The 22,940-nt window shown below is 39.1% G+C and overlaps 1 protein-coding gene across 2 annotated transcripts in view; it reads right to left on the bottom strand.

Moving 5' to 3' along the window:
* RSPRY1 (ring finger and SPRY domain containing 1) overlaps window positions 1–22,940 on the bottom strand; it is a 39,136-nt gene that overhangs the window by 3,254 nt on the left and 12,942 nt on the right. For both annotated transcript variants that reach the window (XM_056360283.1, XM_056360282.1), the window contains 13 exons: window positions 21,571–22,068; window positions 17,855–17,907; window positions 16,284–16,396; window positions 13,490–13,616; window positions 12,016–12,074; window positions 11,596–11,662; window positions 10,754–10,885; window positions 9,320–9,435; window positions 8,412–8,555; window positions 5,472–5,583; window positions 4,369–4,471; window positions 2,988–3,140; window positions 479–583 (listed from right to left, as the gene is read on the bottom strand). In XM_056360283.1, coding sequence (XP_056216258.1) covers window positions 479–583; window positions 2,988–3,140; window positions 4,369–4,471; window positions 5,472–5,583; window positions 8,412–8,555; window positions 9,320–9,435; window positions 10,754–10,885; window positions 11,596–11,662; window positions 12,016–12,074; window positions 13,490–13,616; window positions 16,284–16,396; window positions 17,855–17,907; window positions 21,571–21,917 — 1,631 coding nt within the window. In that variant the 5' untranslated portion in view covers window positions 21,918–22,068. The remainder of the gene's footprint in view (window positions 1–478; window positions 584–2,987; window positions 3,141–4,368; window positions 4,472–5,471; window positions 5,584–8,411; window positions 8,556–9,319; window positions 9,436–10,753; window positions 10,886–11,595; window positions 11,663–12,015; window positions 12,075–13,489; window positions 13,617–16,283; window positions 16,397–17,854; window positions 17,908–21,570; window positions 22,069–22,940) is intronic.

The following is a 22,940-nucleotide window of genomic DNA, read 5'->3' as shown; positions in this document are numbered from 1 at the left end:
GCTATGACTGTATTACTCATACTGCTGTCCCATTTTTAGCTTTTAGAGGAATTTGTGACTTGAGACAACCCATTTGTTGAACATTTAATGAGTATATAATGAATCTTCTGCTCTCCTCATGCAATCTGGATTTCACAGCAGCAGTATTAAACAAGCACTCATTAGTAAAACCTTTGATATCAGGGAATTAAGACTCTGCAGCCTAGAGGTAACGTATGTACATAGCCACAGTACTTCCCCAAACCCAGACACACGCACAATTAGGGATTAAATCTGCTCAGGTCTAGGATGAGAAGAGCAGTGAGAATGCTATACTTAATTTTTGTCACATCCTTAAAAGGAGGGTTTTTCCTTTATGCTGGGGAGTCAATCAAGATTAGCAGGGACTGCATCTGGTCTCAGCTAGGCTGAATGTCAAACACATTTTCCCGTTTCTTTGGGTTTGGGTTTTCAGGAGGGATTGTTTTTAAGGTTTTACCTGTGTCCACACGGCCTGAGTTCTGTGTCTGCTACCTCATCACAGCAAAGCGTGCAGCAGTTCTCTCGGATACTTACTTGCTTCAACAAAGCCAGGCGCCTGTGTCTGAAGAAAGGGACATGCAAACCCCCCGACATTAGTTTGTCTAAAAATGATAGATCCATAGCTACGCCAAGTATTCATCAAGACCAATGAATGCAACACTTGCCTGCACTACTCAACACTACTGCTGACAAGTATCAATCATAACTACCCCCAAAAAAAAGGCTTAACACGGAGAGATGTTCAAAACAGTCTTTGACTCCCTATTCTGGTCTGTCAGAAAGGGACAAGAGGATGTTAGATTACAATTCTTCTAGCTCCCACAGCTGAACACTTGAAAAAAATCGGGTTTTTTGTATCTATGTACTTTTCAAGAGTCAAGAAAAAAAAAAACCACAGATATACCGCACAAACCCATGTATCAACAACATTCAGAAACCCCGTAACGCTGTGACACAAAGAATAGAAAATAAACCCAACAGCCCAGTATGGCAACTGCCTCAAGGGAGGGTAAATGGATTAAAATCCCCTGTTTGATCAAGTAAGACGTTTCCGATTTGGAACACATACACTACACATCAAAACCGTTCAATGGCAGGGTGATGTGTCTAGCCCAGACTGTGCACCAACACTAGATGTATTTAATTCAGCACAACTCTCTACAGGAGTTTATGTTGTCCCATGATGGATAACCAGGGTCCACTCAGGCCCTTGCCTTTTTTTCCTATCACTTTTAAGATCAAAGTTGTCTTTTAAATCAGGATTGGCTTACCATTTCCAAACAGTTCACACTGCAGGGCAGGGATGATCTTTGTTTACACAAAGAGCAAGTGTCCAAACTGGAATGGAGCCTTTCAGTACTATCACATATTAAATAGGCTCTAACACAGGAGGCTGAGTTTCTCCAGCCAGGCATCAACAGGAAAGCAGTCTCTCTCAGGTGGCCTAACACACCTTTTGGCACAACCAAGTAACAGCTCTCACAGCTAATGCTTAACATTGCAAGAGTAGTGCCAGAATGACATCAATAACAATCACATCTGATCATCAGCTAAAAGTTGCAAAACCTCTTACCTAGTGCATGAAACTAATAAGACAGAAGGACATTTAATTTGAAAAGGGGCTGACAAAGAATGATAACTAACAGATCATCTTAAGGGATTAAATTGGATTCTCACTTAAAGCGCCTGCAGTCACAAGCAGGTGTAAATTATTCTGGCTATAGGCAAGTACAAAATGGTCTTGCAAGTTGCATTTGCCTTTCTCTGCATAAACACAGTATCACAAGCCTCAAACTTTGCCAATGCATGACTGATCCACAACTAAGGTACTTTGTTTTTTTTTAAAAAAATAAAATACTAAAGTACCTCAAATAGACTTCATCAAACAGATAATTCAAAACCGGTCTCTGCATTTTCTTATAGCCAAGGGTACCTACCTCCAACAAATTGCACTGCCACTCAATTAGATGCAACAAAAGATTATTTCAACCACATAAATCAGCACCACTCTAGAGGGCCATCTTCAGATAAAGCTGCAAATCTGGGGTACCCTATATCCCAGATTACACTGTATATTGTTAACATTTGTGTTCCAGTAAGATTTTTTTACTACTAGTGACCTAAACCAGAAACGCCTTTAGTTTTCATTCCTACTAGAAATTTGGTACATTAAGAAAAAATGTATCCAAACCTGTTTCTATCTGGCTCAATTTATTTTTAGGTGGGAAAGCACTTCCAAATTTGAATAACCTGTGTTGGTACCATCTTTCACAGGTGGGGAAATTTTCACCTGGATCAGAAATAAGGACAACTTCAAGTCATACAATCATTCAGTACCTCCATGCTGCCAACATCACAAATTAGGTCAGTTTTAAACAAACCATCTTTTTTTGATTAAGACTATACCTCCTCAACCAACCTAATAATTCTCAGACAGCAGGAGACACGTTTACTAAGAACGGTTTACTGTACAGTACTAGTTAATTTTAATTTAACTTAATATTACAAAAAAAATAATTCAATGGATTTTGGTTGTATATCTCCTTCCCTACTCATGAAGTTGCACTGGAGCCTATGGGTCTAATCCTTTTCTGAAAGAGACCCATGGAGGTGTGACCCCATAAAAGATTAATTTTACTAAGTACAATACAAGACTATGCAACTTAAGAGAAGCCAGTTTTCTAGCTCCCACAGCTGAACACTTGAAAAAAATTGGGGTTTTTGTATCTATGTACTTTTCAAGAGTCAAGAAAAAAACTCCACAAATACACCACACAAACCCATGTATCAACAACATTCAGAAACCCTGTAATACTGTGACACAAAGAATAGAAAATAAAATCAACAGCCCAGTATGGCAACTGCCTCAAGGGAGGGTAAATGGATTAAAATCCCCTTGGATTTATTTATATAAATATATATGTTTCTCTGTATGCAAACACACTCAAACTAGACAGGAGGATTACCTGGGCAAAATGATTTTCTCTTCTGCTGTCAGAAAGGCATAATCGTTAAAGGTACTAAACTTCATTGATGGTGGGTACTTGAAAGGTTTCGCCCCAAAGTTGAACTCACATTGTTGATAGGACATGAAACTAGCAGCAGCGAAAAAGCCAGATCTGCAATATGATGAACACCAGACATTTTAGAATGACTTAAGCAGTAATAGAGCTTCCCAGACACGTTACTACTATTACCAGACAAAAATACACAAAGAGGCAAATTCCTTCAATAGAAGTGTTCTACAGCTAATTGAGTGAAAAACTCAAACACATTCCGTTTCAGCTGCCCATACTTACCCTGTTTAGTTCTCTACTTCTGAATTTACTACCAAGACAGCAAATAAAGGCTGTCTACTCTACAAATAGGATTAGTCACACACTATAAGAGTAGATACATACATCTGAACAGCCTACAATCCGATCCTCTTAACACTGATCAGCTCAGGTATCTTCTTCAGCACTGGAAAAAAGTATTTTTCTTCCAAACAACTGCTGTTTAGTGGAGTTGCGAGGAGCAGTACCAACTGCAAGGGACACCTCCATGTCCACCACTCCTCCTGCTTTATCTGAGCAGGCACAAATCTAGGGAACTTGCAACTCATACACTTGCTCCGTGGGACCTGTGCGGGATGAAGCCAGATCCGAGCTCTCTTTGCACCATGCCCATCTGTTCCTCCTTGCCCTTGCAGGATTACCTCAGGACAGCTGTCTTGTCTTCACAGCCACACAGACACCTTGTAAAAACACCAGAACTATCACCTCTTTCTCTTATTTACTGAAAGGGCCCAAGTTGCATAATACCTTCAGTTTCAACCAAGTAATGGAATCTGTTGAGTCAGAGGAGCTAGCCACATGTTAATTTTAACGGAGTTGGCAAAATAAGCCTAACTCCTTTCTGTAATGCTACCAAGACACATCCTCCCATGAATACTCAATATCCTACTACAGGAACTGGCTCCAGTGAACAGCAGTAAGTTAATATGCACTCTTCAGCATTTACAGGACTGAAGCTTTATTGTTTTAGAACATCAAAAACTCCTCAAGCATTACTAGAAGTTTGTTCATCTTTGCTATAGCCTCATTCTACCTCAGTCCTGTACTAGTTCAACAGTAGAAGCCAGCAAGTTGAATCTACCTTTGGAAAGGCCTGAAAAATGGACCCTGAAATCCACCCGTAAAATTATATCCTTCTCCTTGATTTCTAAGCAACTTTCAACTGGGAAACCTGCTTCACGATGGCTTCAGGTAAGCAAATATGAATTTACATCTCAAATGGGAAACACTTCATATAATTAAAACAGTTATCCATACAGGTCACTGTCCTTCCAAATGAGCACATACTTACACAGCAGATGAAAATACTTGTTTCTCAGCAGGAAGCTGGTTTCCATTTAAATAGAAGATCATTTGCTTTTCTTGCAAGTCTAGTAGAAATCCTATTGTGTCTCCTTACATGCAAAACAAAAAGATTTTGCGTCTGTTAAATGTCAACAGCTGAAACATTTATTTTCAAGTATCACACATCTCACTGAGTTGTCTCACTTAAAAGGGACTACTTGCAAAATTGCAAAAACAAAGGAAAAAACATTGATGTAGATAGCAACTAAAGAAAAAAACCCACAAGAAAATAGTAAAAAAAGTATTTTAGTCTGCCAGAGCATTAATACAACATAGTTGTAGAGGTATTGCAGAGTATTTGCCAAAGCCAGAAGAAAAGCTGAACTCCATCTCTCCTTGGCCGTTTTGCACCTGTTGAAGATATCCTCGGTACACATACTTGCTAAAGTTTGTTAAAAATAACTAGCACAAGTGTATTATAAAAAGGTGTTTTAGCTTAGCCATCCTTGGGAGAAATTTTTAATAGACGAGAAGGCAGCACAGTTCACACAAGCATAGCATGCGCTGACTCCTACCAAGATTTCAAAGCAGAGATCAAGAACAGAACTTTGCTGTCCAAGTAGTTATCCTTGTCTTACCAAGAATTTGAAGCAAGCAAGACAGTGCAACTCCTCCTTAAAAAAAACTAAGATCTAACTCAAGAGATCAAGGTTTTTTTCCTAGTCTAAAATAACTTTAAACTCAGAAAGACAGATTTCAACCCTGTTCCATAGAACTACAAATATCTGGGAAAAAAGTCTAATGATTACATGTCCAGCAGTGTTAGTCAGCGCTATGATTTGTACTCTGCCTATGAAAAGAAAAAGCATTTAATGAACAAGACTCTCTACACAGATTGTGGAACAAGACTGCGGTGCCCACCTTGTACGTTTAAACCACTACAAATACTAGTAAAGGCACAATAATTATTAAACATTTAGTATTATCAGGATTAGACAGTAACTGCTCTATTCACACCTACTAACAAACCATCTTCTAGACACCTGCAAGAAGGAAAAAATCCTGTGCAGAAATCCAGTTAGGATAAACAGCAGAAGGCGGACCGAATACCTTCTTTCCAACAGGGATGGGAATGTGGTTTACTTCTGGCATTATACCAAATCAGCTGCCGGCAGCCATCGTATGCACAGGAGTATTCATCATCCCCGATGCCATAACCTTCCTTTAGAAAAAAGAGCAAAGCATTTCAATCTGCAGCCATTTCTCACACAGAGCAGCTAAAGTTTCATTTATTCCACTAAACTATTCATCTAAGAGCAGGAAGGGTTTCTCCCACTGCTGTTAAGATCGTTTTTTCAAACTATCTTCATTTCATTTTCACATCAAAAGGAATTTTGTTGGGATGAGGAGCAGGGAAGAACGGGACAAAATCATAGAATCATTTAGATTGGAAAAAGCCTTAAGATCATAGAGTCCAACTTCAGTCTCCAAAATGTTTTCATTCTCTGTGAGCTCAAAACTCTCGTCTACTGAAATATTTAAAAATGAGAAGGCTAGTATCCAAATAGCCAGGTTAACTTTTTACATCTTAAGTCAACACAGAAGCGTAACCACTCTCTTACCCTGAAAACCCAAACTTGTAATACCTTCCCCTAGAAGATATCCAAGAGCCACCAGAACATAGAGTATACAGAAGGAAAACAAACCCATAGTTCTTTCACTGAATTTGTTGCATATTGTGTCTATTTCAGTGCCAGCCTCCCCCAGTTTGTGAAAAGGTTATCAAGTGATAGTCACAAGGTCCGAGACAAATGCAAAACTAAGTTTCGGAGTGGGAGAAGAGTGTGCCATGCAGGAGAGCCCAGACATGAAACCAGAAAGCATTATGGAAGATAACGTCCCCATGCTCAGCACGGTTTGTCTGGAGTGCAAGTACTAGACAGTGTCTGATTACACAAGCCTCTGATGTCCCAAATTAAAGCTAAGCCCATCTAATGGGTGTTTAACGTCATCTTTAGGACTAGTCTTTTTGTTACACATGCTGTAAATGAAGAGCATATGGCTACTCTGATGACTGTGTTTGTGATATACCCAGAAGATATCCTTGTATTTCAGGTAGACAACTGATGAACTTAAACAACAGTAGCATTTAGCCACCAGCAAAACAGCAGCAACAGAGAAATCATCCCGCTCAGAGGTGTGACATCTATTGTCTGTCATGCCTTGTACAGGAAGCACAGATAGAAAACTGCACATACATCAAGCTCCTTAACAGTAAGGGGGGGGGGGGGGGGGGGGATAAATAATCATTTAAGCCTCTTAGCAGCCTGAAGGCAGACACACAGCCTTTTATTTCAAACAGTTTCCATTACACTCCAAGTCTACAGTGCCTGTGCTCAGGACAGGTCTGTATGGTATTTTTGTTTGGTTGTGTTTTGGTTTTATTTTGTTGTTGCTGCTGTTTGGTTGGGTTTTTAAATTTAAAATCACACTTGCAATTCCATGCTAGAAATGCAGGACTGGACTTTGGACGCAATGTAGAGATATATGCATATTATACACAAGCAGAGGACAATGCTATTTACATGAATAGTTAGAAGAAATGGAGCAAGACCACTGAACTCACAGGCTGACTTAAGCTAAATGGTGATAAAAGCTACTCTCCCATTCCTGTGGGGTTTCTTGCCACTGGTGTTTGTTTTGTCTCCTTGATGTACTTCGCTCATACCCCACACCATCAATATTTACTCACACATATTTGGCCTATCTTCATACTAGCTTCTGCATTTGACTCAGCTGTAGAATGACTTTTTCTATAATAACCAGAAACGAGCAGTTTTAACTGCTTATCTCTAATCATTATATATATATATGTGTGTATAAGTATTTCTTCCCCTACATTAAATTCCAAGTAGGAACAGAAAGCCATGCAACTACAACAGTAAGGGCGGGCTACAGGTACATTGCTTACTCAAGCTTAGCCCATAGAATTGCCAACTTAAAATTCCAGTACTGTATTTCCATTCTGGTCAGTGACATAGGCTAGGCCATACATGCTTTTTGTATGAAAATCCTAGCTTGCATGTTAATGAACTTTAATGGAAGTTTGGAAGGCAGATAACATGCAAAGTCCTCTCTAAGAGAAGCAGAGAAGTTCTTTGGGTAGTAATTATTATAGATTTAAGAAAGTACTCATTACATCTCTACTAACATTTGATATTATTGACTATAAGTTTGGACTTCATGTGCACATGGCACATTTTGTTCTAATGCTAGTAAGTAATAATTTAAGTAAAATAGTAAAATAATTTTAAGTAAAACAGTAGGGAAGAAGAATACTTAGAATTAAGAATAAGATACTAGCTTATCTGGATGAGAAGGAGAGCAAAGCAAACTAAAATAAGACAGCACACTTATTCTCTATTATAAGAATAAAGGCAAGAGAGTAGAGGGTTTATTGTTTTTGTAATCCTGATTTTTCATTTAAAGGCTATCATGTACCCAAACTGTACCACATTGAATCTGCTGGTAGCAGCAATGATACCATGGTATCCCAGAGTCAATTTAAATAACTTTCACAAGGTAAAGAAATAATTAATTTAATAGGAAAGTATGTTAAAGAGCATAATCAAATGGCTGCTTCGTGACCTGCGTACAAGTGCGTGCATGATAATCTGTTAGTTCCTACTGAGTAACTGTTTGCTTCCAGAAACAGAGAGCAACCACTGCTGTTACCTAAAGAATTTCCAAGAGATTAAGCCACAAGAAATTATCCTGCAGCTTCCAGACAACAGCAAGTAGATAAGAAGCTGTCACTGCTAGCACCTATGTATGACTTGTATGAACAGTGCCAGTCTGTAGCAAGGACAGTACAGCCTTTTCTTGTACCAATAAATTCAGCAAAAATAGCTTCACAAAAGTACAGAAAAATTGAAGGAAACACAAGTGCTCAGTTACTACCCCAGAATAATCAGAGCTATTTTCATAGGTGGTGTAAGCAGAAAAATACTGAAGTTACATCATCAGCTAGGTGACATTACGTGTACTCACATGATTGAGAAATTTGCTGTCTTTGGTAGCCCATCCTATCTGCATCACCCCCGAAGTAATGACTGTAACTTCATAGTACCAAACTCCAGAATCAACACAGAACGTACATCTAACGCTTTCAAAGGATGAGGCATCACATCGAGCCTACCAAAACAAATCCAAAAATTAAGTTTTGACAAAATTAGCATTCAAACGAGCCCCTTTCTTTTTCGCATGTAAGAATACACCAGCATAATTTTAGAGGCACTTCAGACAGAAAGCAACCTCTCTATAGAGCAATAATTGTCACACAAACTAGTGAGTAGGCAGGACTAAAAAAAACATTCCAGTGGTAAACCACAGGGGAAAAAAAAAAAGCGTAGAAAGTTGACAGAGTCAATTTAAAGACTAAAACCCAAGTCACTGGTTGTTAGTTGACTGCTGGCATGAAGGAGAGAGGTGTTCCATGTTAATACATGAAAATTCATCTCCAAGTAGTCAAACAAGGTTTCAGAAAAAAGTAACAGAGGAAGAAAAAAAGCCCCAAAACACACATGGCTGAGACAAAAATCCTACTGCTATGGGGTTTTCAAAATAGATAGAACAAACAATAGGAATTATACTTTGTGAACAATTTTAGTGAAATTGAGTGAAAAACCAGCTGACTTAAGCATTGTCCTCAAAAAACTTCCAAATTTTCTGAAAATCTGGGGCATAGATACAGGTGTTGCTTTAGTGTGAACATTCCTACAACTGAGATCACTGTAGCGATGTTACAACCCTCTGACAAAGCAAGTTTTCTATACAAAGCTGGCAGAGAACCGATTCTTTCTAGGAAATCACAGAGGCAAGGAGCAATCAAAAATAGTTCAAGCCTGCCCTTTTCTTCAGGCTCTTTTTTAGGTTGAAATCATGAAAAGATATCCTACCTCTAACCCATGTGGCGAGATCTTCAGGTATTCACTGACATCGTTACTGTTCAGCATAGCCCTAATGTTGGTCAAATCAACCTTCTCATATGTAAACTGCCTGCCTTCTTTTAAAACTGCAAAATAAAACTAGTTTTAATCACTGCTGCAGCAAAACTTTATTTTAAACATTTCACACAGTGCCAATCAGTCTCTCTAGAATGCTATTAGTTTTTGGCATAACTGAATGCGACACTGGCATTTTGCCTGCATGTAAACAGCATCACTGTGTGCTAAATATCCTCTGAACATAAGAACACAACCTACACCTCTGACTAAAGCTCCTACAATCTAATCAATGCTTTTAGGATTATATATAAAAATAATTATATATAAATAATTTATGCTAATTAATGCTCACAGGCAAACGTAAGGCATCCAAGTTGATACCAAGATGCCACTGTTCCAGAATTTACCATTGTATTTGTATTGGTTGGGCAATCAGTTGGGTAGAGTTTTTCTAATTCACCACAGTGGAAAAGATCTTGGGGATAGTATAGAAGGGGAAAACAAGGATTTAAAGTTTTTTACCCTCTTGTTTTCAGGTAGGTGACAAACTAACTGAGTCAAAGCAGCCCTTTATTCCCTGCATCCCCTTTTCACATGGAAGGATCAGAAACATTTACCTTGCCAGGTATCAAACTGCTGACACAGGCATGTTTATTTCCAAAATCAGAGATCTTATCTTAAGACCCTTCATATATCTCAAACTTGCTACAACACTAACACAGATGCTTACTAAATAAACCAACATTGGCCTTCCATAAGCTGGGTAAAGCCGCATAAAGCCCAACAAGACCTTTTACACAAATTTATTTAAAAGGCATTTTAGAGACTACAAGGTCCTTAGAGTGGTTGTGATTTTAAGGGTGCAGCTAAACAAGTGAATTTGATGATCATCGGTCATCCAAAAAGATAGATCCAGTAAAGTGCTTTGTCAAACACTTTTCACTTTTGATCACAAGACAGTATCTTTACTTTAAATCTTCAATAATTCTTTGAGACTGTGCACTGCTGGGGTATGATCACAGTAGTGACTGTCATCAGGCTATGTCAGTAATCCAGCTGTTCCACAGAGCTGCACTATTTAGCTACTCAGCACATCTGTTTAAGCGTGGGTTACAGGAAATATGGTGCAAAGAAGCATTTTCATTGCAGCTCCAACTTGCAAAGTACAAATGACTTCCTTTCAAACATTTTCCTTGCCAAAATTTCCTTTCCATGCAATCACACTGGATTTCCACCCCCTCCCCCCCCCCCTTTTTTTTTTAAGCACAGCGATTACAAATGCAGCCAGGTATGTTTACAATAAGTGCTTATACAAAACAAAGTAGTCCTCCATCTCTTTGGAGAAATTATTAGTATTAAATGAATCCATCCCTTCATTATACCTACACAGATTGTCTAAACTCCACTGGGCACAGAATCCAACCTGGCGTTTTAAATAGTCTGGATTATTTGTCCATTTCTCTAGCAAGATCAGTTGGTCGCTAATGCACGATTCAGAAACCGTCATTTTATTTTCACCTGCAATATAAGAGGAAAAAAATATTATTGCTATAAATGAAGGATAAGTTTAGTTAAAAATTGTAACATTATACAAATGCAGTAGAAGCCCCCTGCTTTAAACCTCAGTATTACAAACACGAAAGTTTTTGCCCAGACATGAACTTAGCACTCAGATATACCCAACTTCTCAGCACTGAGCTGCATCAAGAGACTATTAGATCCCAGCTGTTCTCCATCTCTCCAACACAGATTTATTTCTTTTCAAGTAACAAAGGTTTTGTGTCCTAAGTCCTTATGTAGCAATTTCTAAGCTGAGAAGGATTGAGTTTCAGCAAATCTCTTAAGGGTTTGTGAATGGGGGTGTCATTAAAGCAATAAATACTTTTTCCTGCCTGCAAACACCCAATAATGGCTGTTATCCATCTGTAATACAGATATATTTCAGTGACAAAGGCCTCATGTCATAAGTCCTTCTACAGAAATTTCTAGTTGGGAAAAACTACACTGAATTTCAGCAAATATCTCAAGGGTTTTTAGGGGTAGAGGGATGCCACTAAAGCAATAAATACTTCTTTTTGCCTGTAAGTGGACAAACACGTCTCTTCCATATTCGTGTTTCCACCAATCCACTCTCTCATGCTCACAAGTTTTATCAGATGAAGCAAGTGACAATCATGCAGTAGAAGCCATACTATGATTGTTAAGAGCAGTATCAGGCTAATACTCACTTGTTTGTGCAAACTTCTCCAGTGCTATTAGTGCAAAAAGCATCACTGTTGGATGGGACTGGAAGTTCTAAACATGAGCAGTAAGAAAAGTTGTTTAATAAATACCCAGCACAGATGGATAGGAAAAGCTGTTAGTCTGTCACAGAATGCTTTAGGTTGAAAAGGACCTCCTAAGTTCCTCTAGTCCACTCTCCTGTGGAGAGCTGGTTCGAGTACATCAGGCTGCTCGTTCAGTGCCTTGTCCTATTGATTAATTATCTCCAAGGATGGAGATTCCAGATTTTCTGGAATCTCAGCTTTCTATAACACTCTGCCAGTATCTACCAAACATGACCCTAACTTTTCACAATAGGAACACACAAAAAAATTGCATTATAATTGCTATGTATGGATACATACAAAAAGATCTAAGACACTTACCAAGCTGTGAAGTAAATATTCCAATATGCCTGGGCTGAGTAAGCCTATGCTTGCAGGACCTACAAGTACATTAAAAATTAAATCCATCTATGAGAAACACTAACACTCATCACACAGATCTTTTAAACAGAAAGCAACAAATTAAAGAACAGCTAAGAATTTCACAACAAAGCAGAACTATAATAGAGAACATTTATCACTGTTCCCAGTCAGGTATTTCCTACACATTTGATAATTACACACTTACTGGCAAATCAGAAACATATTCAGTTTACTTGCTGTAAACATGTACAAAGTTCTAGTCACACTCCTGAGATTTTTAAGTAAGACTCCACAAGCCTCTGCTTAGCATTTTGATGCTCTTTACTTTCAAAAAAAGACTGGCTCCCCTTTACTTTCAGGGCCAAAATATAAAGAATAGCTCCATTTATCAGTAGCCCAAAATAAGCAAAACTGAGCATCTAATATAGCCTACGTGATAGTTAACTACACAATTAGCAAGCAGCCTATTTAAAAAAAAAAAAAAGGCCTGAAACACTGTCTACTTAACCAAGGCAGAGATACACAGGAATCAAACTCTGGCATCAAACTCTAACAAGTTGCAGGGTTCCAACACAGCGTTAACAGATTTGCTGCTTGAGTTGATACAATGAGATCTGTGTCCACTAAGACAAAAGTGGATACAGGATCACATTGTGACTTAGTATAACAGGGTGGAAGTACTATAGTACAAAAATGCTTCCTGCCCTCCTCCTTTACTTTAGGCAGAAATTCTGCTGATACTTTTTAATAACCATTAGGTGATATTGGACAATCACTTTTTCCTCCTTTTCTTGTCTGCTTGCAGAAAAAGAGTAAAAAAACTAGATACAAAATCAACCATTGGCAGGAAGGAAATGTAATCATTGGTTTCCAGCAGGGTACCAGAAATGACAGGGAATAAGTGTCACCTTAAAATAGAATCCCAACAAGTTTCTTTTAAGTAACACAGAAGAGAGAATCTTTTCAGCTTACTACAATAGAACAACATATGTTTAACAGAAAGCGCATCTTTTTTGTTTCTCTACAGCCGCTAAGACTACTAATTTGACACTCCTGCCTACTGGCTATAAAGAACTATGTGTCCTCAGTAATTCACACAGAACCAGAACAGTCTACAGAAAAGACCAATTACCAGCACAAAGGCAATACATCATAAACACACACTGATCCACAATCACTAACCATGTGCTGAAGGATTTGATCTTTTTAATTATCTGGGACTGTGAACGGCTTGATCAGACCCAAGCTAGTGAGTGTTCAACACCTTAATAAAGCAGTAGATTGTCACACCTGTCACACAAGGTCTTCCCCCGATGCAGAATATTATTCACTTCTAAGAAAACATTTTTTGAACTAGCCCGCATTGCGGGTGCTAAATCAGAAGGCTTCAGTGAGCCAAATGCAAGCTTTCGGAAGAATCCCACGGCTTTACCTGCTAATTTCTCTGCTAAGCAGCCCAGTACTGCAGTTGTATTCCGGTGTTTGGCAGGGTGACAAGCATCCTGGCAAGCAGCAGCTCCACTTAAGTTTAATATTTCAGTTAACTTTTGTAATGCATCCTGAAAAAGAAAAATCAGAAATCTCTTCAATATTGACATGACATGTTTTCCCCCCTAACCCAATACAGCACAACAAGTTATTTTTACACTGTGTTACTAATGTCAGCATTACACTACAGACAGCATGGGATGGTTGTCTTCTAAGGTAAGAAGATAATAAAGAACAGATGGGAAGAAGAGTTCAACATACCCAAGAGTTAAAATCAACACCAGATTATTGGTCACTGTCCTGATCAGCAACTTGGGACAGTTCTGGATACACACAAAGGAACTACCTATAGCAATAGGAACTAGAACAGTAGAGGCAAACAATACTAATCAGCACATAGGGCACTACTGCCATCTTAACTGCTTCCAGTGTCCTAAAACTCACGCCCTTTACAAAAGAAAAGGCCTGGTTTAGACTTTAGAATTCAGGACTAAAGAGACATACCCCAAAAAAAGAGCACACATCCCCATCATAAATTTAGGATGCTGTCAACTTTACAGCACATCAATTATATTCTTGAGAGCATAAACTGCTTTCTGTTGTCACACTAATTTGGGAAGTAATCTATGAGGGTGATAAATTAAAAACACCACGCTTTGACTTGCTTCCTTCAGGCAGTATGGTATGGATAAAATTCAAGATAGTTCTAGAGCATACCCTCCATTTTCAAAGTAGTTGGGGGTTAATCTAGAGGCAGAGTAAGTTATCCCACAGGGAGAACCCCACCCTGCAAAGTTCCAAATCCCCCTCAACTTCCTAGACTTCATGCAAGTTCCAGCTGATTCAGATTGAAACTTCATAATCTCAGGCTAGGATCTAATTAAAATAGAAGAACTCCTCATACTGAAGTCATCAGCAGGCTATTTGGAGAAAAAAAAAATTGAGTACTGCTCAAGTTGATTTATTTCTTTTAATTGTGTTCTGAGCCACACTCAAATCAGTTTACTTCACTAGAGTCTGAGGTCTGTACAGAGATCACACTGAAAAGTAGTTGTGTTTCCAAAAGAAAAACCACAAAACCAGAATGATGAACAGGACTGACGCTAAGTGGAAAGAATAGAGAAAGAAGAAAGGATGACTGAGCCACATTGTTTGGGATGGAAAAGCCTCACTAAAATCAGACTCTTGACAAACTCTGATACTGCTTTTAGCCATAACTAGAACAGTCACAGAAATCAGCTATTTTGAGTTAAATAAAGACTTTACTCCACTGCCATTTTAACGTTATGGACTTCATAGCCTACAATAACAGAAAATGAAATACAGCCTGCTGCTGTTCGCCAGCTGCCACAGAAATGGGGCACCAACGTAAAACCCTTAAGACCCCAAAAACTTAAAACTTACCCAGAAGAGAATGAAAATTAACAGCAGCACTTTCCTAGGCTGCATGTGACCAGCAGATCCCACAACTGCAGCCCCTTGTGCCATAAAGAGATTGCACAGGAAAAAAACCACCTCTGTTGCACTCCAGAAACAGGCATCTTATTAGTTTTGTCTTGTTAAGGTCAACTATTTCATAGCTAACTCCTTAAAATTAAAATACCTAAAAAAAGTCCCGTGGCTTTTGAAAAAGTAACAATTTAATCGCCAAGTACACACTGTATAGCCCAACAAAAAAAATACAAAATCACTCTTCATATGGTGCATTCACAGTGGTCTCCATTTCCTGATTACTTTTTCAAAGCAAGCTGACTAGAAGTTTTGCCTTGTTTTCAAAGTCATTTTGCAGTTTATGCGACAGCCATCATACAACATTTCACTTGTTCAGAAGTCTCAGCTGACTTTAGTCAATAGCCCAGAGGAAACAAACCCACTTCAAGTAATTAGAGAGCTTGACTAGTTCTCCAGCCACTAATGCGTTTATGTAAGTCAAAAAGCCACCAGCTTTTTATATCCCTAACCATGCAAACTGAAAACTAAAATTGGCAGTATAAATAGTAGTTTGGTAAGTGAAAGCTGCAATGATGTCATCATCAATTTCTGATGAAATGAGATCATCACAACCATCTGAAGACAGACAAGTTCTCCATACAATCACCACATTTAAAGGGATTCAATGGTGATTAGCTTCTTGAAGCACTTAAGGCTCTCACTAAAGCAGCTGTACCGATACGCTATGAACACCTCAGGTCATTTTCCCATTCAAAAAATGGATTAGCAGTCAGTAAAAAAATAGAAGAATTCAGATTTGCCAAAACTGAATCTAGATATTTCATAGTTCAAAGATGTCATCTGTTGAACTTAACACACCCAGTTGTGTTGCATTCCTCATGTGCAGGGCAGGAACAAATTCAATGCCTTGTATACACGCAGCTTTTGAGAACGAAACAGCAGAACTTGTACTGCAGCATCTCTACACCCTCACTGCACAGCACTCATGTACCACATGGCAGACAGCAAGAAAAGCAGCTAAAGACCAAAGCCCTCCTCTTCTTGCCCATGAACCAAATTTATCTTTAATTTTTTTTCTTTTTTTTCAATCCCCTACAATGCTTCTAACAGTAAGGAGCAACTAGATACAGTCACCACAAATTACTGAAAGTTGCAAGTTACACCCATTTTCTGGACAGCTAACAGTCTTGCGTCAGGGCTGAAACCCACCCAGAAGCTATCATAGGTGTGACAACCACAAATAACTGAAATTCAGCCACAGATAAAGACATATGCTTTACACTCACTTTTGTTGGCAGCGGACATTCATCAAGTAGTAGTGTTATAACAGCTGGTCCCAGGGGATCTTCTAATGGAATAACTCTAATTAAAGACTGGACAACTTCCAACCAGCCTTCATCTGTCAACCACAAAACAGAAGTAACACTTAGAACTAACACTGCAATTCTGAAGTGTTCAAAATATATCCATAAATGTAAATTGAAAAATCCTCAAAATTACCCAGTGAGTTTACAGACATGAAGGAAAAAAAAAACCCAAACCAATAGCTTACTTTTTATATCAATGTCTTAGTTTGCAGTAGTTCAGAAGTTTAAATTCAAGGAGGAAAAAAAAAAGTTTACAGCAGCTTGGGTAACAGTGAACACCTCTGTCTGGAGAGCAGTCCTGCCCAGGCCAGAGCATCCTTTAGCTCCCACCAGTATTAGGAAGGAACACTCATGACCCGTATAGACAAGAAGCTTGCTCCAGTGTGATACTAAAGAGTTCAGCGTCCAGTGTCAAATGTTAAACTTAATAAAACTGCGTCCACGATGACACTGAGGACATAGAGAGTCAGAGCCCTCTTCCCTCAGGGAACAGGGGCCTCAGAGGAACTGCATTAGCTTGTCCTATGCCTGGCGGTCTTAAGACAATTTGCTTTCATAAGGGACAGCTGTTTAATGAGTAGACAAGGGCTTCTACTTGGTGGTAAACAACAATCCACATATAAGACATTAAACTACTAATGAAGTAAACAGATTTGGATTTGCAAGAAAACAGTTCCCTTTGAAGTGAAAATAAAGGCAGAGTTTTTATCTGTATACAAGCCAGCGGTGCTGAGAAGACTTAGCACCCCCTTCAACAGTGGCAATATAAGTAACACCCCGAGGTTTGAGTTTTGCTAGCACATTCCCCTGAAAAACATTTTACCAAATTGCTGTAATATCTAATCAGTTAATTGACTGATATAGAAATACATTTCCTAAGACCAGTACCAACTCCACTAAGAGAGGAGAGGAAAAAAAAAAAAAAAAAAAAAAATCACCTAAACCAGAAATTTGGTGGAGGTCTTGAGCTGGGAGAATTTTTCATACAGTAACAAAGATAGAACAGCTCTTGCACAAACACGGCTCATTCTTGCAGGGGTACTTAGGGACAAGGTTGAAACAACTACTTCAATAAAGCAGAGTCTAAAGACAGCAAAACCCAAAACAAAAAGTATGTACTATCTACCAACACTGGAGCATGTGGGTTTAAACCATGTCAACATACATATATAGGTTGCTTCTGCCTTATTGCAAACAGACATTCTTTGTGGCTTCTGGTTTAATGCCATCACAATGTGTTTGGGGCCATCCGTTAGCTGCTTCTGGAGAGTTCACGTGGAAAGTTAAACGGAGTTCAAAAACTCAGGCAAATGCAACAAGCTCAGTGAAGCTTCTGAAGGGCAGAACTGTGTTTTGGATCCCACATCCCTAGAGCTACAGCAAGTCATAACACAAACTGCTATATGTATTTTTCTTCACAAAGAGAGGTGAGGTTGGTTTTTTTCCCTTTGGAGTCATAGCTGAAATGCCCAACACAATGCCTTTGATACCTGTTTCTGCCATTTCGTGCAATGTGATCATTGAATAAGGAGGCTCCTGGTCACTGAAAGAGATATAACACAGGTCAAAATTTATGCACAATCATCAACATAATACACTGACTAAAATGATAACACACGGAAAATGAATCCAGTAAGTATTTAACAAAAGGAAATTACATAGGCTGCAGACTGCTAATGCTGTTTTCAGATTTGAAACACAGATGGGATTTGAGCCTTTCTCTGGCTCAGAGTCAACATCTGCATATCTACAATAGCTGATAAACGAAACTTTGATCCATATCTGCATGTCTAAAAGCTGACCATAATGCTTAGGCTTAGTGCTATTCATTAGCAGGGCTCCTCAGAGTACATAATGTCAGAGGTCATGAAGTGAACCAAGAGCAGTGCACGAGGGACACAGCTTAAACACATTTTCCCCCAGAAATTCTCTGCTAAATATATAAATGCAAACACCCACCCCACCCCCAACAAAACTGAAAGGCAAGCCACCTAATAGCATCAAAGACTTCAAACTCAGTAGCAAGAGCTGTAAGAAGTAGTTAAGGCAGTGTAATAGAAGATACTAATCCAATCCCCTTCCCAACACAAAAGCCAAAGTTCAATTAGGTCAGTTCCTCAGTCTGGTTTGCTGGAGCAAGGGCAAGAAGCTATGGCCAGGTCTGTTTATCTGAGCAAGATCTCAAAATCTTATTCAGTAAGCACCTCCAGGTCCAGTAAAAGCTTATGCAGCATCTTGTCCTAAATGCTTTATTCAGTGCAACTTGGACACTGCGAACTAACCCCAGACTTAAAACTATAAATTCCACATTCAATTTCTATCACACGGCTCTGAAATTAAATTGGAATTGCAAAATATAGATGAATTTTAGGAAATTTCAATACAGATTAATCATGCAGATATTAAAACTACCTACTTTGGAAGGTTTAATTATAAAAGAAGGGAAAAATCTCAGTTTTGCATAAAAATATGATGTAAATACATGCTTTTCTTACCCCAAAAATTAAGATGTTCTTAAATATTTCCACAAGAAAATGCTAAAGTGAAGTTTAACCCATTTTTATACTGCCATAACATTTGGAACAAATAGTTTGTTGGGTTTTTATACTACAGGCAGAATTATCTCAAGAGAAAGGATGTAAAGGCTCAGAGAAAGAAGAGGGAAAAAAGTACCGTAAGTACAAATAAAGGCCACGATAAAAAGAGGATGAAATTTTTAACAGCAAGACTTCTGATTCTGTCATGGGTAGCAGATTTCAGCAGTATTCAGATTTTCAGCACTGAGCAAAGGAGAGTCCTGTCCCACTGATTTGCCATTTCAACCACTTGATTTCCAAACATCTGCTCCAGCACACACCTTCCTCATCTGGAAACAAAGCAGTTATTTTGCCAATTTCTTAATTTGCAAAGCAGCACTTCATATAAACTCCAAAAAATTAGCACTTATCCTTCTGACACTAGGAAATTAAACTTAATCCCTTTCCTTCTAGAAAGGAGGTATATCTAGATAAGACAGGAAAAAAAGCAGTTGTCAGACATGTTTTAGGTCCAATTTTAGAGATTTGATAGAACAAAAAACCCCAAGAAAACCCAAACCAAAGAGCAAACATTGAAAGCAACTGTTCACTGCAGATCACAACATAGTAACTCAATTTACAATTAGTCTCAGAGTGTTCCCATGTATTTACTTGCGGTACAGAGTCTGGAAAAAAACTGTCAGAAAAAGGGGTTTGCTTTCCATTCTTTAGACTGCTATTTTTCACTTTTTAAGGCTGCACTACCACACTGAAGCCCATGTTTCCAACCTGCTGTTACTTAGATGGTTTCACGTAGTAAAGCAGAAAGGCTCGTTAAAATGTTTTTCAGACACACTTAGATAGTATGCCTCATGAGCAGGCCCCTCCGTTACACATAGCCATAGGCCTTTGCCTTATCTGCAACACAGTCTGTGTCTTACCAACTGCCTTAATATGACACAAGGGAAACCAGTATACCAGTATAGCCCACTTTTGGGCTCCCCTGGACAAGACAGACATTGCTATAAGGGAACGTATCTTACAGAGGGCTTCCAAGATGGTTGAGAGCTGGAGAACGTGACATACAAGCAAAAGCTAAGAGAAATAGGTTTGCTCATCCTTAAGGGGGGGCAGTGGAAAGTAGTGATACTGCTGTCTGCAGTGGAAAAATGGAAAGAGAAGAGAGGACAATCAGGCTCTTCTCACAGGTGCACAGCAACAGGACAAGAGGCAACAGGGGGGTGCTGGAACATGGGAATTCCAACTTTTAAAAATATTTACTTCTTTAAACCATGAGGGTGGTGAAACACTAAAACAAGGACCCAAAGAGATGGAGAATCTGTGTTCTTAAGATGTTCAACACTTGACTGGATAAATCCCTGAGCCACCTGCTCCCAGCTAGACCTGGGTTTAAGTGGGAGCCTGGAGCGGGTGAACTTCAAGAGGTCCCTTCCAACCCACATGATTACGTGGGTCAAAGTATTTCACTGGAGTCTGTATAAACAAAAAATACAGTAGCTTCAGGAATTTGTCAGAATCGGGACTCCAGGATCAGTGAAATAACTATGCTTATTGTCCCTCACTAGCATAGGAAAGCACTTACAAGATTACAAAACTGATTGCACGATCAACTACACAAAAAAGCATTGTGAAACTGCTTAAGGAGCTGAACTTCGGGGAAAGGGAAGGCATGTGAGATTAGGAAGAGACTTTCAATAAAGTCTGCCATGATTTTAACAATGATTTCAAGAAAAATCACGAAATAAAACTTGTTAAAACCACCCTTAGATTTAAATGTTCAGGAAAAAATATGTCCCAGTATTTTAATTTAAAGCATTTTCAGCAGGAGGGCAAACTCCTCTTCTACAGGCACTTTCCAGAGTAAGGATGCTGGTATATGAATCAAGGCTCACTCATACTAAGCCTCAATCCACCTTAAACTCAAAGCCCAGCTGCTAAGCTAGAATAATGTTTTTCCTTCTGTTTTGGCCTTTCCAATTCCTAGCCTGCACCTAACCCAAAAGGTGATAAACTAACTTAACCCATCATTTTTAAGGTCCTTTTAAAGCTTTGTAGAAAGCAACACAAAACCAAAAATAAAGAGGATGAATCTATAAATATCCCCCACACCCTTAATAGATGTTCTGAACATGCAAGGAATGCAATACTGAGATCATGAGTTCAACAGTCACAACATGCGGTCTTTAAAAAGTAGTCAGACTTATAACTGGAAAGAAAACCTTGGTCTGTTTATACAAGCTAACAAAGATCAAAAGCTCTCAGTTTTGCTTAACTATTTCCAAAGAAGTAAATCCAGCCTGAAAACAGAAAGCTTGCACAACAACCAATTTTTAGGGCACGAATTCCCACCCTCTGGAGCATTCATTGTTTCCTAACTGCGTATCTATGCCAGGTAAGAAATACTGAGCAAACTCCTCATCCCACCTGCATGGCCCTACACGCAGGTAACTGTGAGAAAGCTCCTCAGCTTCTGGAACAGTCTGTACCTGGGCACTCAGGAGCTACTTCTGTTACCTAGGGAAGGTGCTCCTCTCCTAAGCCTCCAGATGAAAACACGCGGCTGCTTCAGGGAGGGTCAGGCGCAGATCGGTGAGAGGATGGAGCCACAGTTTGAGAGAAGACAAGAACATTTTCATTCATGTTGAATTATTCCTTGAGGAGGTACTTACTTATCTACTAACGTCCGAATTACAGCCAGTGTGTCAAGTACTAGCCCATCCACATTCTGTTTTTTCCTCCTTGGTTCGTGAGGCCCTCGACCCCTCCTGGGTGGACGGACAGGGTCCCTTGGGTGGCTTCTTGCTTCAGATACACGTACTCTACTGTTCTCCGTATGCCGACTCTGAGATTCCACGTTGTCCTCTGCTCCACTGTCATCGCGGCAAACACATGAGTTTCCCATATTGCTAGCCCCCAAGGCTCCCAGTAAACGGGGAATGTGGTGCTCTAGAGTCAACAGTAAACCTCGAAAAAGGCTTCTGCTAGCATAGAACACAACCAAAGCAACTACAATCATCTAGAAAGTTTTGAGAGTAATGTTTGTGTGATCCTGAATTGGGACTTTTTTTGCATTATAAGTGTTGCTACCAGCTGGAATGAACAGGAAGTAGGAGACTTAGTTTCCGATATAATCTGTTAAAATACACATCGGTCATCCAGAAGGAGGTCTGAAAAAGCAAACCCAAAACAAAGAGTCAGTGTTACTACTTTTAAAAAATATCAGCCTAATCAGAACAATTTAGTAAACAGAATCAGTCCTGGTGGATAAAGCACCTAGGAAACAGAAGGCTTGTCTCGTACCTGAAGTCTATTGCAGGGAGGGGGAAAGGAAGAGGAAGTTCACTGGTAGCTCTTGCCCACACACGGTTCCTTTCCACACTACCTAGTATTTCCTTTTCTTCCATGGTTTTTGGATGCAGAGGACCAACTTTGTCCTTAAATCTAGCACACTGCCACCCTTGAGGTACTAAGTGTTAACGAACCAGGTTCATTTGTTCTTTACCCTTTACAGAGACATACTGCTTAGGCCACCCAAATAAAGGTTGCACATTTAGAATTCTCATTTTGCATCAGGAATATTTAGTGTAGTGACTCTACAACATAGCTAAAATTGTGAAGAACTAGTCTTACAGTTATGGCCCATCTCAACACATACAATTAGATTTAACAGTGAACTGTTTAGTCCATCTGTGCGTAAACACATCGTTTTAGAACGTGCCTACATCAACTGGATTCTCACCCAAAAAGGCACCAAGTACCGACTCTGAAATAAACAGGAATGCCAGACACCGTTTTAATGCCTACGAATTTAACTGAGATTTTGGAAGGGGTGTTTTCTGTGAGGGTTGTATGCTTGTTGACATCTAGTGTCAAACCAATCTTCCCTTTCTGGGAACAAAGACTAATTCAACCATTCTTTTGTTCTTAATTCAAATGGTTCAGATCAAATACAGGCCCACTAGCAACTGACATTGTAAGGCAGTCCCTCCAAATCATTAAACTGACAGTGCTAGCAAGAACAAAAGGATTCAAAACTCCA

The sequence above is a fragment of the Falco biarmicus genome, chromosome 15 (assembly GCF_023638135.1).
Source record: "Falco biarmicus isolate bFalBia1 chromosome 15, bFalBia1.pri, whole genome shotgun sequence".
Classification (NCBI taxonomy): Eukaryota; Metazoa; Chordata; class Aves; order Falconiformes; family Falconidae; genus Falco; species Falco biarmicus.
The sequence above is the reverse complement of the archived record's forward strand: the minus strand, read 5'-3'. Positions and strand labels throughout refer to the sequence as shown.